Below are 20338 nucleotides of genomic sequence, written 5' to 3' on the forward strand. Positions count from 1 at the left end.
GTGGCGGTGGTTGGCGGTGGAGGTGGAAGGGTGGCGCCCGGTCCAGGGGCCGGTTGGGCCGGACCTGGGACCGGCCTGGCCGGTCACACGGCCGGTCGACCGGGTTCTGGGCTGGCCCGGCCGGTCTGCAGCCCGGTTGACCGGATTCTCAACCGGGACGCAGTTTCTCTCTCCTGTTCTTCACGAAAACCAAGCCAAAATGACCAAATCGGAGGGGAAACGATGGAATTGGGGGCTAAAAGTTGGGGAGATAGTAGATCAAGCACTCCAACACCAAATCCATGGACCAAAACCACTCAAAACGCAACGAAATCGCAGATCGGTCAAGAGGCAAATTAGGGCTATTTTTGGGGATTTTTTGGGGAAAAATTTTAGAGACGAAATTGGATGGGTGGGGGGTCAAATCCGCGGAAACCAAAGGCTGCTGATACCATATGATGAGGTCTAAGACCCCGTGTGTGGCCCGATCTTGCGGTTGACCCGAAATCCAAAGGAGGGAGAGAGGGAGAGCGCGAAGAACACGAAGAACACGATGAACACGATGAACTCACGCACGCACACCAACCCGATACAATCGATACTTACCCCGTGGCTCGATGGACCACGCCAATAGAATCAACCCGGAAGAGACACGCGGTAGAATTCCGAGCGGAGAGATTGGTGAGGGAGATGAATCTAGGAGTGGGAGAGAGAGTGGGTAACACTAGAATCTCACACACCAAATCCAATCATCCAACATAGGTAGCCTTGATACAAAGGGGATGAAACCCTAGGGAGACAAAGCTCATCTTCATGTCTAAGCTATCATCTTGTCTAAAGAGGTAAGGGGGCGACCGGGGTGCTTATATAGGCATACAAGGCAGCATGGGTCGAAAAGGTACAAGTTGGTGGGTCAAACCCGACGAATCCGGTCACAGGGCCGGTCGGACCGGGCCTGGGACCGGCCCATCCGGTCAACAACCGGATCCTGGACCGGACGGTGACCGGGCGAGGCTTCGGGAGCCCCGGGATGGCTTCCGGATGGCACCGGTCGACGTTCCGGTCGAAAACTGGCCGGGCCGGTCAGGGGGCCGGTCATCCGGGCCTGTGACCGGGTGGGCCGGTCAGGGGGCCGGTCAACCGGGCCTGTGACCGGCCGGCCTCCCTCCTCCCGCTTCTTCTTCTTCCTCTTCCTTCCTTCTTCCTTCCTTCTTCTTCTTCTTCCTTCTTCCTTGCACCATGATGAATGGCTCCTCTTTCCTTCCCTCGCTTCCTTGCACCATGGGTGTTCCTCCTCTCCGGTCCTCGATGACTCTTGTACTTAATGACATATAACATGCCGACATGAGGTAGCATTCCATTCAAGGTATCTACGAGGTCGAGTATCGAGAGGAAGGAGTTCACCTTGACGCGTGTAGCGTGGGTTAGGGTTGAAGGTCCACTTGGGGGACTCTTTGGCCATGGTGTAGCGTCGACGATAGGCGGGGCTGCACTTGATGGTCTTGGTGTAGCGACGTCGGTGACCGGGGCTACATCAATGTATCTATAAAATTATACAAATAAACAATTTTACCTATATTTATACCAAATTAATTTTAGATAACATATCATAATTTTCAGCTTTGCAACTATTAGTGAAATGAACAGTCGATGCAAAAGGAATATGAATCAATTTTTTTGTTGGGCAGGAAGATGCGTTGGTTGTGTTGCTGGACCGGCTCCACCCATGGCCCCCAGCGATTTTAATACCTTTGTACATATATTTTTTTAAAGGGTAAAATGTCAAAGGCTAACCAAATGAATAAGCCCCATGTAACGAAAACGAAAAGGGGCACAAGATATTTCACTAGAGCCTTCGTGTATAACGCTTCGTCTCTGTTGTACCAGCAAGGAAAAAATAGCACGCTATAACAAAATAGCGTCGGCCGAAAAATTTGCTATTAGCGTGCTAATAGCGCGCTATAGCACCGAAATGATGTAGCGTGGGCTGTCTAAAAACGCTATAGCGTGCTATTAGCGCCGAAATAACGTGCTATTTTTTTTCCATGGTCAGTAGAGAAATTCTCCTACGGCCAGCTCTAATGGTGTCGTCGCCGCAGCATAACATATCTAGCTGCCTAGCTGGGACCTAGGGCCCCCTTGGGTCCAGGGGCCCGGGGCGGCCACCCCTCCCGCCCCCCTAGGGCCGGCCCTGGACGAGCTCTGTCTCATAGGGTGGGATCTTTGGTGTGGCGCAGAGAAACTACACGGCACCAGGAAAATGGATGTCAAGTGGCAGCCATCTACTCACGATTTCAAGCACAAGAGTTTAACCAAGCTAACTATCTATGGCTTCCAGTCAGACGACAACTTCACGGGATTTGTTTGGCGTGTCATGGAAGCTACGGCGAACGTTCAAGCGATATCTCTATATGATAGGAAGGTGTGCAAGTTCTGCACTGAAGAATTTGAGGATTATGAGACCGAGGTATTTCCATGGATAGATCCAAGGACAAGCCAGGAGAAGGATTCTTCGAGGGGGAAAATTACGAACGGGCTGATAATGGCTTCCCCCGATGTGATTCACTTCAGGTCCTAGAAAGCCTTTGGAAATCACTCGAAATATCATTCATGGAATGGTAATGATCTATCTTTTGTAGTTGGAATAATGAGTTACCGAACTCTAGAATAAATTTGCTACTGCGTGTGCATTCTTTGATTTCCTTTGCATTGACGCATGTACTGTTGCCTAATGGACTTCCTCATATGAAATGTCTCAGCCCCTCCTACCATTATTTGAATGAAACTCTATTTTGTTAGAATTAAACAGATCAGTAAACACTTTTGCTTTAAAATGAAAATGACTAATATTAGGTTCAGGGAGAATTTCCATTAGTTGATGAGAAAGTAAACCTAATGGTGATGATTAGCTTGTTGAAATGGAAATTGGCTTAATTCTCACTTAGATTATATATGTCACCTAATCTGTAACCGGGAAAACCTGAGTTGCAACTCACGTGTAACTAGAAGAAACTGATTTGCAACTCATGTCCAACCCATGTGTAACTAGGACAATCGATTGTAATTTCAAAAAAAAACTCAGTTATTTGAGCTGCAACTTGTAATTTCAAAAAATCTCAGTTACAACTCTCGAGCAACACATATGTAACAAAAAAAAATCTTACTTGCAATGCCACACGATTCATGCTGCAAACCTGACAATTTTAAAGTTGAATGAGCTCTAACTTAATTATCACTCAATTTTTTTTAGCAAAACCATAAATAAATTTGTGTTAATCCATCCATTTTCACAAGTCAGGACGACGGAGCGAGCGCCGCATGTACGAGGCTAGTATCTTTCCAAATCCATTGATTGAGAAAGGCCTAGGCAAAAAAGTAGGAAATATATCTAAAACTTTGATTGAAGCAAGCCTAGGCAATTTATATCGAGAACATGTTTGGAATCATATATCTGGGCGCAAACTCAAGGTGCCCATACTACTATACTAGGGTAGGGAGGGCAATTCTAATTCTGATGTTACCACGTGACAACTTGTCATGGGGTCGCGCCCTAAATCACCGCCAATAATTGGCAACAATCCATAGCGCTACCCAACAGAAAATTGTAGCAGTTACTAAAACGCATAAATGGCATTTGGCCAGTCTGAAATACTCTTTCTTTAGAGGCCTCTGATATACTTCCTCCTACCCTAACTAAGTTGGATATAAAGTTGAAATCTATTTTTAAATTATATGCATTTAGTATAGGAGTAGTCTTTGTATTATTATCTATTTATTTTTTGTCAAAGTTTGCAAAATTTGATTCGCACGAAAAAGTTAAGCACAACGCAGTGGGCAGCAGGAGGGAGTAAAGTTGCAAAAAAAAAAAAAATCAGCACAAACACTCACTGATTGTTCCACTCAAACGACCATCTTTTATTTTGTTCCACAAGGGAATCACACGAGGCAACTCGATGGTGCCCCGCGAGAGACACCCGTTTTGACGCACACACACATGCACAACACGAACCCACCCACACAAGGCAATGAAACAGGGACCAAGCACCAACCACACGGAAGGAAACGGTGCAGTACCTCACACTACTCCACGAACAAATCCAGCTGCGCGAAAACGCATGGCACCCACACTGAGCCGCCCATCGTCGCTCCCTGCCAGATTATTGCCGAATCTACTCGATGCCGTACATCTTCTTGAGCACGCCGATGAAGTCGTAGACCTTGTCCGGCGAGTAGAGGCTCTTGGCCACGCTCTCCCTCTTGCCGACCCTCTCGGCCCAGGCCGCAATCTTGGGCGCAACCTCAGCGACCTTGAACTCCCCGTACTTCTCGTAGCTCATGAACCACGGCGTGAAGGGCGCGAAGGCGGCGTCGACGAACCCGAAACCATGCTCCCCGCCGAAGAACTCCTTGTCCCCGAGCTCCGTCTCCAGGGTCTTGAGGATCTCCAGCATCTCCGCGCGCGCTTGTGCCTGCGGCTCGCCCTTGAGCTTCCAGAGGCGGGAGCCGCAGTCGTAGACCTTCTTGTCGACGTAGTCGGCCCAGAAGCGGGCCTGCGCGCGCGCGTAGGGGTCGGCCGGGAGGAGGGAGGGGGTGTCCGGGAAGGCCTCGTCGAGGTATTGCACGATGATGAGGGACTCGTTCACGGGCTTGCCGCCGTGGAGGAGCACCGGGATCTTCTTGTGCACCGGGTTCGACTGCAGGAGGCGGTCGCTCTTGCCGGCGAGCAGGTCTTCTTCGACGTACTCGTAGGGGAGGCTCTTCTCGGCCAGCGCGATGCGGACGCGCTGCCCGAACGGCGAGACCCAGAAGTCCAGGAGGGTTAGGTCGGAGCTGCTCTTCTCGGACGCCATTGTTGGTGCGGTGGAGGGATGTCGATCGGTTTGTGTTTGTGGATGTGAGTGTTGCGAAGATGTGGAGTGAGGATGGTGTGTGGATGTTGGTGAGCAACTGAGCATTTATAGGGGCGCGCGCGCGGGAAGACGAGAGGGTGGATGAGCTAGGTGAGGTCGTGCATGTTCCGGAATGGTCTGGTTATATGTTTTGACTCCCGATCGAGAGAGCACGGCAAGATCGAATCGAACTGGTGGTGCGTACCGATCTGGGAATTCCGGGGTGGGTGTCAGTGTCTGGCATGGGCGCACGTTTGTGTGTGTGCGACGGACGAGTACTCGGGTGAGAATGGAGGACCGTGCACGGCTCTCGGGCGCAGAGGATCGGGGATGATCTGGGGTGGAGCTGATATGTGTGCTGACGTACGCAATCCAAAGATTTTCTTCTAAACAGACAGCACAGGACAGCATGTGTATTTGATCTTGTTCTCGGATGGTAATGCGATGGTAATCGTCACAAAAGATTGAAGAGGGCACTACAGAAACAAAAAGAATACTGGTAGGGTCTGCAAATACTTTTTCCTACAGGACCTATACTCTCTTGTGTGGCCGAACCTAAGATCAGGCATACAGATGCTTTGGTAGAAGCTGGATTTTTTTAGGTTGGCTGGTTCGCCTGCTCTTGACTCAGTTGACATGTTTGGTTTGACGCCGCAAGGAAAAAATTGCTCTGCTTGCGGTACGTACGTCAGCACCTATGCAACCGGATTAGTGCTCGAGAACAACCTCTAATTGGATGGTTAGCGTGACACTGCCACTCCTAGTCTGTTAGAGTTCAAACCCGACATATTGATGTCTCATAAAGAAGTAATGTTTTCTTCAATGGTGACTCATCAATCTCAAGATCTGTACAATGAATTTAGAGGTACTCATAGAGGTAGGGTGTTATTGCGTGCGCTCATAGATGTGACTGTATATTTGTATGTATGATCGTTTCGTTTGTATTGTGTTTCACAAAAAATACCCAGGATTAGTGCTCCGGACTTCACCAGTCCACCACACAGTGGTCTACGTCGATGGGACTGAAAAACAAAGAAAGGGCAGCTTGTACTAGAAAGTGTAGCTCGAGCTACATATAGATTCTTTTTGAAGAATAAAAATAATCTTAAAACGTTAAATTGAAGATTTTAAAAAAAAATGCATATTCAAATGGAATGTTCCATTAATATGAAAAAAGAAACAACTCTAGATATACATTATATTATATTCTTGGTGACACAAGAAAGACATTTTAAAGCACACTCTTTTGTAGATAAAGACTAAGGCTAAACGTCCACTTATTGAGAACGGAGAAAGTATGTTGCTTTCCGGAGGAGGCAGAGAAAGAACCATTTTATCTCTCCTTTAGATTTCTGGTAGTTGTGTCATTGTAACTTGAGTTGATATTAAATCACTGAAGTCTATTTAGTGATGTGAGGTAATATTTAAATTTATGTTAGGAACACTAGTAGAAAATAGGTCTTTCGTCAGGCCCCTTTAGTTTCGACCCAGACTACGGCCGGGACTAAAGGCATGGCCATGTCGACCCAAAACCGCCCACGCGTATGGCACCCTTTGATCCCGGTTCATTAGAATACCAACCGGGACTAAAGGGGTGGCGGAAGGCTGCCTGCGGGCAAAATCCTTTAGTCAACCGAGACTAAACTATTTTTACGTTTTTTTGGCTCTTCACGCACCTTCACCCCACCCCCCCCCCCCCCGGATCTCATTTTTTAGCTTTGTAAAATACAAAAGAAAATAATAGAAAAATTAAAAATAAAATATAAAATATTCATGTATGTTACGCAACCTCCTATTAGGGAAAATTAAATTTTTGAATTTCAACTTTTTATGCAAAAAAGGTTTACAAAAAGGTAAAACGGGATTTCTGGTTGCATACGACGTCGAAAAAAACATATAATATATCAAAATGATCATGGGAAAAAATTACATCCGAATTCACCTGGGTTTACCTAGTTAGCCAATTTTTAGATCCTCAAAATTCCAAAGGGGAATATGAAAGCAAGAAGATTTTAGTTTTTGCCAAAAATTTAGGATTTGATATTTTTTTATTTTAAATTAATAATCAAATCATGCATAAAGATTACTCTTACTTAACCATAAAAGAGGTTAGCCACTTTTAGGTTTGGCAAAAAAAATTATTAGTGACATCATTAATGTTTATTTTAAAAAATTATTAGTGACATCATTAACGTTTATTTATTTATTCAAGATTATTATTACATCATTAATTTTGTTTATTAAAAGAATTGTTTGGATTCAAACAAGAAACACTTGGACGTCCTTCGCCTCGGCACGCTCCGCGGCGCCCACGTGGAGGGCCTTTTGTCCCGGCAGATAATCGGGCCGGGACTAAAGGTTCGGCCTTTAGTCCCGCATGTTTAGTCCCGGTTGGGGACTAAAGCGCCTTACGGGACGGGATTGAAGGGCCTGTCTTCACTAGTCGAAGCTCATTGTTCTCAAAACCAGAATACCAAAATTTCAAATATGCAAAAGAAAACTGCCATTTTGGAGAATGCGTCGGGTTTTAAACTACACTATTCACTGCACCCAAAAACTTAATAAATTATATAATATGGCATTATTTTTGGAAATCATGGTAGTCTCAGAATACTTCAAACATAATTCAATGCCACACGGACACTAAGATCAGCTAATAATTTGAGAAAAGCATTCTGATTTTATTTATTTATGAAAGTTCAGCATAGTTTTCTAAGAGGTGTTCGTCCATGACTCCATGTAATATTGGAAAGTTGTACCCCATATAGAGGTTGTTGATAAGAAATTTCCAAAAGTTCATCATCTTTTTTGAAGTTTATCCATTAAATAATGAAATCCGATCTCCAGTTCTCATTTTAGGCTGGTGCCAATGCATCACAGGCTATAGCCTCGCCACGTCAGCTTTTACCCTCACTCTCACCCCACGGTGCCAGTGCACGGGCTATAGTGCCAGCTCTCATTTCTCTCTCCTCCATATCACCGTTATGCATTTTTCCACCGTTATGCATTTTTCCTGTTTTTAATTGCTCTAAAATTACTGCTCCCATACACGCACAAGTGCAGATCAAGAACATGCTTCAATCAACTTGAGCCAACTTCTATCGAGAGTTCTCTGCCCATATCCTGCTATTTTGGCATGTAAAAAATTGGTCACATGCTGAACTAGGGGCAGAAACGTCATTTTACGTTTCAAGCTAACACCGTTAGTGCTCAGAATGCACTAGAGTGTCATATAGAGAAAAAAATAAAGTTTACATGTCAAATAGGGAAGAAAAAGTTTTTCAGGGCCAAATAAGGAATTGAGACTTTAGGTAGTGTCAAATAAGGATTTCTCTCTATAATTTATATTTTATTGACTAAATTAGTGGTCAAACTTTATCTTAAACTGCATGCGCGCCTGTTAAACCGGTCCAGGAGTAGAGTAAAAGAGAACGGAGGGACTATATTCTTTGTCAAAGTTTGTAAAGTATGAGTTGCACCGACAATATGCTGCATAGTAAGAGAGAGTAAGTTGGGAAAACAAAATGCAGCACAAACACTCATCAATTGTTCCACCAAAAGGACCAGCTTTCCTTTTATTTATTCCACACGATGGAATCACACGAGGCAACTCGATGCTGCCCCGCGAGAGACCCCGCTTTGACGCACACACGTATACGATACGCACCCACACAAGGCAATCAAACAAGGACAAGTACCTACCGCACGACGAAACGGTATCTCACACTACTCCACGAACAAATCCAGCAAACGTATGGCACGCACTGAGGCGCCCATCGCTCCTAGACAGATTATTGCCGAACCTACTCGATGCCGTACTTCTTCTTGAGGACGCCGATGTGGTCGTAGACCTTGTCCGGCGAGTAGAGGCTCTTGGCGACGCTCTCCCTCTTCCCGACCCTCTCGGCCCACGCCGCAATCTTGGGCGCAACCTCAGCGACCTTGAACTCCCCGTACTTCTCGTAGCTCATGAACCACGGCGTGAAGGGCGCGAAGGCGGCGTCGACGAACCCGAAGCCATGCTCCCCGCCGAAGAACTCCTTGTCCCCGAGCTCCGTCTCCAGGGTCTTGAGGATCTCCAGCATCTCCGCCCTGGCCTGCGCCTGCGGCTCGCCCTTGAGCTTCCAGAGGCGGGAGCCGCAGTCGTAGACCTTCTTGTCGACGTAGTCGGCCCAGAAGCGGGCCTGCGCGCGCGCGTAGGGGTCGGCCGGGAGGAGGGAGGGGGTGTCCGGGAAGGCCTCGTCGAGGTATTGCACGATGATGAGGGACTCGTTCACGGGCTTGCCGCCGTGGAGGAGCACCGGGATCTTCTTGTGCACCGGGTTCGACTGCAGGAGGCGGTCGCTCTTGCCGGCGAGCAGGTCTTCTTCGACGTACTCGTAGGGGAGGCTCTTCTCGGCCAGCGCGATGCGGACGCGCTGCCCGAACGGCGAGACCCAGAAGTCCAGGAGGGTTAGGTCGGAGCTGCTCTTCTCGGACGCCATTGTTGGTGCGGTGGAGGGATGTCGATCGGTTTGTGTTTGTGGATGTGAGTGTTGCGAAGATGTGGAGTGAGGATGGTGTGTGGATGTTGGTGAGCAACTGAGCATTTATAGGGGCGCGCGCGCGGGAAGACGAGAGGGTGGATGAGCTAGGTGAGGTCGTGCATGTTCCGGAATGGTCTGGTTATATGTTTTGACTCCCGATCGAGAGAGCACGGCAAGATCGAATCGAACTGGTGGTGCGTACCGATCTGGGAATTCCGGGGTGGGTGTCAGTGTCTGGCATGGGCGCACGTTTGTGTGTGTGCGACGGACGAGTACTCGGGTGAGAATGGAGGACCGTGCACGGCTCTCGGGCGCAGAGGATCGGGGATGATCTGGGGTGGAGCTGATATGTGTGCTGACGTACGCAATCCAAAGATTTTCTTCTAAACAGACAGCACAGGACAGCATGTGTATTTGATCTTGTTCTCGGATGGTAATGCGATGGTAATCGTCACAAAAGATTGAAGAGGGCACTACAGAAACAAAAAGAATACTGGTAGGGTCTGCAAATACTTTTTCCTACAGGACCTATACTCTCTTGTGTGGCCGAACCTAAGATCAGGCATACAGATGCTTTGGTAGAAGCTGGATTTTTTTAGGTTGGCTGGTTCGCCTGCTCTTGACTCAGTTGACATGTTTGGTTTGACGCCGCAAGGAAAAAATTGCTCTGCTTGCGGTACGTACGTCAGCACCTATGCAACCGGATTAGTGCTCGAGAACAACCTCTAATTGGATGGTTAGCGTGACACTGCCACTCCTAGTCTGTTAGAGTTCAAACCCGACATATTGATGTCTCATAAAGAAGTAATGTTTTCTTCAATGGTGACTCATCAATCTCAAGATCTGTACAATGAATTTAGAGGTACTCATAGAGGTAGGGTGTTATTGCGTGCGCTCATAGATGTGACTGTATATTTGTATGTATGATCGTTTCGTTTGTATTGTGTTTCACAAAAAAATACCCAGAATTAGTGCTCCGGACTTCACCAGTCCACCACACAGTGGTCTACGTCGATGGGACTGAAAAACAAAGAAAGGGCAGCTTGTACTAGAAAGTGTAGCTCGAGCTACATATAGATTCTTTTTGAAGAATAAAAATAATCTTAAAACGTTAAATTGAAGATTTTTTTAAAAAAAATGCATATTCAAATGGAGTGTTCCATTAATATGAAAAAAGAAACAACTCTAGATATACATTATATTATATTATTGGTGACACAAGAAAGACATTTTAAAGCACACTCTTTTGTAGATAAAGACTAAGGCTAAACGTCCACTTATTGAGAACGGAGAAAGTATGTTGCTTTCCGGAGGAGGCAGAGAAAGAACCATTTTATCTCTCCTTTAGATTTCTGGTAGTTGTGTCATTGTAACTTGAGTTGATATTAAATCACTAGTCTATTTAGTGATGTGAGGTAATATTTAAATTTATGTTAGGAACACTAGTAGAAAATAGGTCTTTCGTCAGGCCCCTTTAGTTTCGACCCAGACTACGGCCGGGACTAAAGGCATGGCCATGTCGACCCAAAACCGCCCACGCGTATGGCACCCTTTGATCCCGGTTCATTAGAATACCAACCGGGACTAAAGGGGTGGCGGAAGGCTGCCTGCGGGCAAAATCCTTTAGTCAACCGAGACTAAACTATTTTTACGTTTTTTTGGCTCTTCACGCACCTTCCCCCCCCCCCCCCCCCGTGGATCTCATTTTTTAGCTTTGTAAAATACAAAAGAAAATAATAGAAAAATATAAAATAAAATATAAAATATTCATGTATGTTACGCAACCTCCTATTAGGGAAAATTAAATTTTTGAATTTCAACTTTTTATGCAAAAAAGGTTTACAAAAAGGTAAAACGGGATTTCTGGTTGCATACGACGTCGAAAAAAACATATAATATATCAAAATGATCATGGGAAAAAATTACATCCGAATTCACCTGGGTTTACCTGGTTAGCCAATTTTTAGATCCTCAAAATTCCAAAGGGGAATATGAAAGCAAGAAGATTTTAGTTTTTGCCAAAAATTTAGGATTTGATATTTTTTATTTTAAATTAATAATCAAATCATGCATAAAGATTACTCTTACTTAACCATAAAAGAGGTTAGCCACTTTTAGGTTTGGCAAAAAAAATTATTAGTGACATCATTAATGTTTATTTTAAAAAATTATTAGTGACATCATTAAGGTTTATTTATTTATTCAAGATTATTATTACATCATTAATTTTGTTTATTAAAAGAATTGTTTGGATTCAAACAAGAAGCACTTGGAGGTCCTTCGCCTCGGCACGCTCCGCGGCGCCCACGTGGCCGGGACTAAAGGTTCGGCCTTTAGTCCCGCATGTTTAGTCCCGGTTGGCCAACCGGGACTAAAGCGCCTTACGGGACGGGACTGAAGGGCCTGTCTTCACTAGTCGAAGCTCGTTGTTCTCAAAACCAGAATACCAAAATTTCAAATATGCAAAAGAAAACTGCCATTTTGGAGAATGCGTCGGGTTTTAAACTACACTATTCACTGCACCCAAAAACTTAATAAATTATATAATATGGCATTATTTTTGGAAATCATGGTAGTCTCAGCATACTTCAAACATAATTCAATGCTACACGGACACTAAGATCAGCTAATAATTTGAGAAAAGCATTCTGATTTTATTTATTTATGAAAGTTCAGCATAGTTTTCTAAGAGGTGTTCGTCCATGACTCCATGTAATATTGGAAAGTTGTACCCCATATAGAGGTTGTTGATAAGAAATTTCCAAAAGTTCATCATCTTTTTTGAAGTTTATCCATTAAATAATGAAATCCGATCTCCAGTTCTCATTTTAGGCTGGTGCCAATGCATCACAGGCTATAGCCTCGCCACGTCAGCTTTTACCCTCACTCTCACCCCACTCTCACCCCACGGTGCCAGTGCACGGACTATAGTGCCAGCTCTCATTTCTCTCTCCTTCATATCACCATTTCTTTTTCAGATTAAGTTATTTCACTCAATTTTTTTTAGACATTCAAAATAATGCAAGAAAATTATTTTATTCAACTCAAAATGTTACCGATTACATAATAATTAATAAAATTGCATAATAAATTTTAAAAATTACATAAAAAATAAAAAATAAATTCTAATTCTCTTCCTCCTCCTCCTCCTCGTCGTCATCATCTTCCAGACCAAGCTCTTTTTCCACTATCTGGATGGCCTTCGCATGTTCGTGCTTTTCTGCTTCGTTCATGTCGGCGGTTGATCGGTCTTTCATTTTGTTCCATTGCTTGAGTAGCTTAGCCTTCACTAAACCATTCCACATGTTCTTCATCGCGAAGGATTTACTTGCTACCTCACTGCTTGGTGAGGATTCCTTCCCCTTCCTCCTATGCTTACGTGATGCGGCCTTGGCCCTATCGCGGCCCGTTGGACGCTCCTCCTCCGTCGCCGCCTCGCTAGAGCTATACTCACCAGAAACTCCCAGACGGCTTCTCTTGGCAGTGGAATCGGATCCACTACCAGGACCATGTTGTCCTTTCCACTTCGCTTCATTGCGGACAGCTTCCCACCAGTGGTGCCGTTTGAACGGCTGAGTCACTCTTTTGTCACTCGCGTACCTCGCCATTGCCGCCTTCATGACCATTGCATCGTCTGCTCCACTCTGACGTAACGCTTCTTCTTGGATGTGGTATGCATTGAACAGGGACACCTCCTTGTTGTAGGCTTTCCAATGATCCTTCAGTTGCTTCGAGGTCCGATGACGGGCAGGATCCGAGGTAGAGTTGAAGGTTGCAGCTATCTGACCCCAAAAACTATTACCGGTCTTGCAATTACCGGCGACAGAGTCCTTGGAGTTAAAAACCCAAGCATGAACCTACCCCGAAATAGATATTGTTAGTGAAAAATCCAAGCAAGAACCAACCCCGAAATAAATATGTGATGGGTAAGTAAAGTACCAGTTTTTCCTCGTCCGCAGTTGTCTAGTCAAGCCTCTTTGGACGCGTTGGTAGGATTGTTTCCGCGGCATCAGACTCCAAGCTTGGAGCACTGGCTTCAGGAGGTGGTGGGGGTACGGACCATATGGCGCGTATGGATACGGAGGTGGAGCGTATGAACCGTACGAAGGTGGTGGGTAAGGAGGTACAGTCCCACTCCCGCTACCTGTAGGTAGAGCATGTGGAGGTGGTGGGGGGTTGGATACGGAGGCGGAGGGTATGAACCATATGGCGCCGGAGGTGGAGCGTATGGCCCATATGGCCCCGGAGGTGGTGTGCCGGAGGAGTATAAAACTCGGGGAAGCGGCGAAGAACCGACATTGGAGCGACGATGTGTCGGAGAGACATCATCTAGTTGTACGGCTGGTGACCCGTCGGGCTGCAAGAGATCCGTGAACGAGGTCAAATCTGGAGTCCAACCAGACATGGTGGAGAAGATTTGAGAGAGTGAAGGAGATGAATAAGATGAAATGGGTGTGGAGTGAGTGAAACCATATGGGGGGTATTTATAGGGGGTGGGGATGAAATTTTGGGGTTTTTGGCTTTTTTTCGAATTTTTTGAGCCAGCAACGGCTACCCCAACGGTTAGCTGACGTGGACGAATCAAATCGCGCCACGTCAGCTAGCCGTTACCCCTTCCCTCTCGCCCCCACTCTCGCCCCGACGCGCCACGTCAGCTAGCCGTTACCCCTTCCCTCTCGCCCCCACTCTCGCCCCGACGCGCCAACGTTGTCGCTCCCCTCTCGCCCCCCTCTCGCCTCCCTCTCCGCGCCAGAGCGGGCGGCAGCCGGGCGGTAGCGGGCGCTACCGCCGGGCGGTGGATCCACCGCCCCGCGCTGCCGTCTCGCCCGCCTCTCGCCCTGTCGCGGGCGGTACCGCCTCCTCTCCAGCCCGCGTTGGCACCAGCCTTAGAACTATAATCAATAACCACCCTTCCAGCTTCTGTTGATGTCGTCACCACCTACCTCATATTTTCCTGGGATACCAACCGCGATCAACTGTGTTGCACATGTGTCATCCTCGCCCACTACTCATACTGTTACAGGCTTGACATGCGACCAACTAGATGCCCACATAATACATCTTCAGAGGCGCTGATCTCCTCAGAAAGGCCGGGGAAGCCCTCCCGTACGTGACGCAGGCGGTGACACACCGGACCAAACCAGCAGTAAATTCGATTCAAACCAACCACACACGAGCTCAACCTCTCCAGCTCCCCTATAAATCCTCACCCACGTCCTCACCTCCTCCTCAATCCATATTGAGTAATGCTACATCTACAGGCAATTTACTTACAAAACAATCTTACGGACTGACGTGTCAAACCAAGGGTGCATCAGTGTGAGCAAATTTCGGAACAACAACCGGATCTCTCCAACTGCAGGAGGCCACGTTCGTCCGTAAGTTTCATCCGTAAGTCATTTTCCGTAGGTCTGGGATTACCGATCCATATTCCATACACACAACACGTCAACACACACACGTATACAGAGTACGTACAGACTCGAGAGAGAAATCCATCTAATCAGCAATGGCGGGTGAGAAGAATGACGGCCTGGTGCTGCTGGACTTCTGGGTGAGCCCGTTCGGGATGCGCTGCCGCATCGCGCTTGCCGAGAAAGGCCTCCCGTACAAGCACGTGGAAGAAGACCTCTTCGGCGGGAAGAGCGACCTTCTCCTGCGCTCCAACCCCGTCCACAAGAAGATCCCCGTCCTCCTCCCACTACATCACGGTATAAAATTTGGGGCATTTCAAAGTGCCCCAAATTTGAACCAAAGTGCCACTAATTAGCTATAGGGGCACTTTTTCAAGTGCCACCTTTACTTGGGTCTCTAAAAGTATTTGGGGCACTACCTAGTGGCACTTTGCCAAGTGCCACTAAATGCAATTAGGGGCACTTCTAAAAGTGCCACTAAATCCAATTAGGGGCACTTTGCCAAGTGCCACTAAATGCAATTAGGGGCACTTCTAAAAGTGCCACTAAATCTAATTAGGGGCACTTTGCCAAGTGCCACTAAATGCAATTAGGGGCACTTTGCCAAGTGCCATTAAATCCAATTAGGGGTACTTTGCCAAGTGCCACTAAATGCAATTAGGGGCACTTCTAAAAGTGCCACTAAATCCAATTAGGGGCACTTTGCCAAGTGCCACTAAATCCAATTAGGGGTACTTTGAGATGTGCCCAATATACTCAAATACCATTTCATATACTCAATTAGGGGACTGTCATACAAGAATGAGCACACAACATGAACATTATGTCATACAAGAATGAGCACATACTGTCATACAAGAATAAGAACAAACAGTACCAACATATATACTATCGTACACACTGTCATACAAGAATCCAATACACTTTGTCGCGTCCAACATAATATCTCTCTATGTCTCACAGAGCAAAACGGAGACGGAAATTATGACACTCTCAGTTTGTATACTGTCAAATCATCACCATGTTTCGACTTCGAACATCATAACTGATCAATATCATCTTCAGTTGTACCCAGACGACTGAGACTGTACGGCATCAGTGAGCAGCATCACCTTGAGTATTGAGCATTGTACCTTGAGTATTGAGCATTGTACCTTGAGTATTGAGCATTGTACCTTGAGAGAAATAGTAATATGATTCAACAAAAAGTAGATGAAAAATAGAAGTGCACTGTCCATGCTCAGATGACAGTAAGTAGTTAACCAAGTAGTAAAAGATAGATACCCAATATCTCCATCTACAGTATGCATTTCTTCAGAAAAGTAAGAAGAGAAAGAGGGGCTTGGATTAATGCAAGTACCAGCCTGCCCGTGTGAAGTACTTTTTCCTAGCATGCAAACTGAGGGTCATTTAATAAATGCTTTTTTCGGTACTTTTTCTGCCCGCTTTAGTATGCAAATATGCAGAGCAAGGGTAGTGATGCTGGACATGCTAAGGGCTTGTATGTTGGGTTACAGAGAAGTGAAGATGTTATTAAAATGGATGGATGAAGTACTTGATCCAATAAGTTCATGCAAAAGCAAAACACTATAGGAACAATCTGTTGTTTGGACAAAAAGCAACTAGTCTGTCCATCTGAGCTTCAAGAAAAATGTACATACACGACAATTTTCGATTCTTCACTTAACTAATATAAATTCAGTTAACAGTTCAGGGGTAGTGATGTTGGGCTTGTATGTTGGTTTCAGAGAACTCAAGTTAGTGATGCTGGACATGCTTAGCCCTTAGAAATGCTGTCATAAAGAACACACAGGGTGTTCAAAAGAAGGGGGCTGGATTAAGAGGAGGAGGGGCTGGAGGTGGATCAGAAGCACCCAGATGGTTTGTGGAATGGTCGCAGGGCGAGGGACTGGAAGAAATGGAATGGTCACAGGGCGAGGGACTGGAAGAAAACAAGGCTTGCAACTTGGCAGTGCAAGAGTCAAGGGCAATGGGTTTGGAAGTCCTTGAAACAGCATTGTTTGTCAAGAAGAAATCACAGAGCGACGGAACAAACAGGAATGATGCCATGGACAGTGCGGAGGATAAGAACCAGAGCAAGGCTTTCCCAGTCCCAGGAAGCTGCAACGATGAGAAGGCCAAGCATGCACCAATCATTAGCGGCAGCAAGACGTCTGACAATGCAGCATGGGATCACTCTCCTCCTGCTCAACCTAAGCAATAGCACCGGGTAGTCAGCGTCGACAGAAAAGAAGCAGCCACCAGCGGAGGCACAGCTCATTCACCCATGACCTCAAGAGAGCGGCCTCGTGGCTGGGAGGCAAGCCATCAGGCGAGAGCACAAAGATGGATGAGTTGTACCATTTGACCTAAATGACGGCGACCACCAGAGCAGAACGATGATGCCCAATAATGGCATCCCGCTGGAGCTGGGTGACAACGGCAGCGTCCCGGCTCTGAACCCGGTGCCTACCCCTGTTGATTCGCCCGCGTACGGTGTACCTGGCCCCGACATGGGTCATGTCTGTAGTTCTTCAGAGGTTTGAGGCCAATGACTGTTACGTCCATTTGTTGTAGTTTACACACTTGGACCATTTCTATTTATTAACTTTATGAAATATGTAGAGCAAGGGTAGTGATGTTGGGCATGATAAGGGTAATAAGACTGATTATCAAGTTTGGTTGTCTGTAACAGGCTGTAACTATTCACATGTGACATGTGGGACAGGTACCAGATAAATGCATAGATAATTGTCATGCAGCAGATAAATTATGAGGGGAAAATCAGGAATCAATAATGACAAAGCAAGAAGTCAAAGCAAGGTTCAAAAATAATGCAGTGAAAATTAGCTAGGAGATAATAGCAGGGCTAATATTCTGCATAGCATTGTTTTAGATGGTCATGGTATGTGCACAAATCTACTAATAGTTAAGTGACATTTGTACCTTGTGGTTTACTACTTGTCCTCTTCTTGCACTTCACATCTCGAGGGTCATTTTCCCACAGCTCTTTCTCCACCTTTCTCACAACTTCTTTATTTATGCTATCCAGTTCTAGCTCTGTCAGCTGCAAGTCAATGTCAGATAGCTAAAAGTTTGTCAGCCATAATTTTTGTAAATGTGTCATGGCAGCATTTAGATGTGAAAAGAATATTTTAGTGCAGTCATCGTCACCTACATGTTTTTTTGGCCACGGTATGCAGTGCGCTTCAGCTTGTCCTACATTTTTTATCTTGCCTTTAGCTTTAGGAAGTACTGTGGTTTTCTTGTAAACAATGTTAACAAGAACTTCAACAAATTCTTCGCTTTCTACATCTTGTACTGTTCCTAGTGCAACCAACTGTAAGCTGTTTGGTGAGGTCAATCCCACTTCCATCCCTGTTTTGATTTTGTCAACCTGACCATTAAGATACAACATAACTATGTATACTCATATCAAGTACTACTCAATAATTTCAAGTTTTAATATTGTAAGCTTACCTTCATTGCTTTTCTTGGTGGAAACCAAGCTTTCTGCTTCTTACTTGCAATGATTTCTTCTACCTTCTCTTCCTTAATTTTGATCGATTCTTCGCAGCCTTCTAACAACTTCTTGTATGATGTCTTGGGTTTTGGTTTTGCACAGTCTGGTGCAACCACACATTGTAGCTCCCCAACTTGAGAATCAATGATATTCTGCAGTTTCTTAGTCTTGGGTGGTACTGTTGCTTCTTGGCTTGTTTCATCTACTTGTGTATATGCTTCTGTTGTTATCTTCAAGCAATCAGTTGTTGTTGACTTGAAGGAGTCAGCTGCACTCCTTTTCTTTTTCTTGGGTAGTGTTGTTGCTTCTTTTGTTGTTGCTTTGCTTGATTCCATGTACTGAATACTTGCTGTTGTTCCTCTGACTTGACTTGATTCAGTTATTTCTGTAGGTCCTTTTTCTTCTACTGCTCTCCTCTTGTTTAGGCCAGCTTTGTTGCTCTTTTCTATGGTTCCTGGTAACTTTATTTCAGTGCTTTCCTTGACGGTTTGTTTCGGTTGGCTTGCTGCATTTGTTTGCTGCGAGTGCTTGCCTCCTCGGATTGCTTCATCTTTGTTAGCTTCAGTTGCTTGTCTGCACCTTTTTATTGATGCTGCTGCTGCTCCTTCAGTTGCTTCCACTTGCTCAGTCTCGGGCAACATTTGCTCGGCAATGGTTGCCTCTTCTTGTGCTGTAGAGGTGGATTTCAGCTCTTGAGTTGCTATGAACGAGTGCTTCAACTGCTTCCCTAGAAGTTGGCTTGCTGCATTTGTTTGCTGCGAGTACTTTGCTCCTTGGCTTGCTTGAGCTGCTTGTTTCAAGTGCTTGGCTCCTCTGATTGATTCCTCTGTTTGCTTCAAGTGCTTGCCTCCTCGGATTGCTTCATCTTTGTTATATTCAGTTGCTTGTCTGCACCTTTTTATGGATGCTGCTGCTGCTCCTTCAGTTGCTTCCACTTGCTCAGCCTCGGGCAACATTTGCTCGGCAATGGTTGCCTCTTCTTGTGCTGTAGAGGTGGATTTCAGCTCTTGAGTTGCTATGAAGGAGTTCAATTTATCTTCTATTAGTTGACTCCTCTCTGTTAGAGCTGCCTGGCTTGCCAGTAGTGTTTGTACCAGGCCTCTGAGTTGCAGGTTCTCTTCTTTTGAATCTCTAAATGCAGATACAGCTTCACTTAGCAGTACACTTGACTTTCCACCAACCACTAGCCCGAATCCATGCATTCTTGACTTGCTGGGATTTGGGAAGATGTGAGAATATAGATCTTCTCCGTGTTCTTCACGTATCAGTGATGGTTTCACATGGAAAGCAGCAGTTATCTCCTCCTGTCAACAGAAGCACGCAACGACACTTTTTAAAAACTTCTTGTCAGCCAACAATGCTATCAGTTGTATACACAAGAGAATGGTACATACAATTTTAGCTGCAGAATAATCGTCTACTAGAAGTCCATCTTTGTTTGTATGGACAATACGGTACAGTTGAGACCTAGATACAGGCTGTCCTTGCTTAATTTCCTGTAATTTGCACAGTACAACAACTTCAAATGAAAATTGCTTCTCAGATTGCACACAATTATATGGAAATTGCTTATCAGTAATAGTCCATACTTGCTGGGAAATTGCACACAAGTATGAATCAACTATACCACCAAAAAGCACACATACCATAACCAGGAAACCTACCTCCTGTTCATGCACAACCACGAAGCTCCTAGTACCAACAGTATGTCGAGCATTGTTCTGATTTACCCTTGTTGCTTTATTTACTGCCGACATTGCCTGTAAGATTATGTAAGTCCATGGACAAGCACATGTGAACAAGTTAAATAATCATGTAGTAATACATCAGAACTGACCATTGTCTTTTTCTTTCGCTCACATAGTCATCCTCCTCGCTCACATAGTCGTCGTCCTCGCTCACATAGTCGTCTCCATCATCACTGATATCCTCATCTAAATCACTGAAAAATGTTCAATCAAATGACGAATAGGCTTATCATTGAAATGTTACCAAGCCTTATCATTG

General features: G+C 45.5%; 2 protein-coding genes across 2 annotated transcripts; both read right to left on the bottom strand.

Moving 5' to 3' along the window:
* Positions 1 to 3870: 3870 nt before the first annotated feature.
* LOC127292516 (probable glutathione S-transferase GSTU1) lies at positions 3871 to 4928 on the bottom strand. The gene has a single exon (XM_051321935.2). The coding sequence runs from the start codon at positions 4827 to 4829 to the stop codon at positions 4149 to 4151; it is 681 nt and encodes a 226-aa protein (XP_051177895.1). The 5' UTR covers positions 4830 to 4928; the 3' UTR covers positions 3871 to 4148.
* A 3486-nt stretch (positions 4929 to 8414) lies between these two features.
* LOC127292515 (probable glutathione S-transferase GSTU1) lies at positions 8415 to 9453 on the bottom strand. The gene has a single exon (XM_051321934.2). It carries the CDS (start codon positions 9350 to 9352, stop codon positions 8672 to 8674), a length of 681 nt encoding a protein of 226 aa, XP_051177894.1. The 5' UTR covers positions 9353 to 9453; the 3' UTR covers positions 8415 to 8671.
* Positions 9454 to 20338: the final 10885 nt, after the last annotated feature.

This window comes from Lolium perenne, chromosome 4, assembly GCF_019359855.2.
Source record: "Lolium perenne isolate Kyuss_39 chromosome 4, Kyuss_2.0, whole genome shotgun sequence".
In the NCBI taxonomy this organism is placed as follows: domain Eukaryota; kingdom Viridiplantae; phylum Streptophyta; class Magnoliopsida; order Poales; family Poaceae; genus Lolium; species Lolium perenne.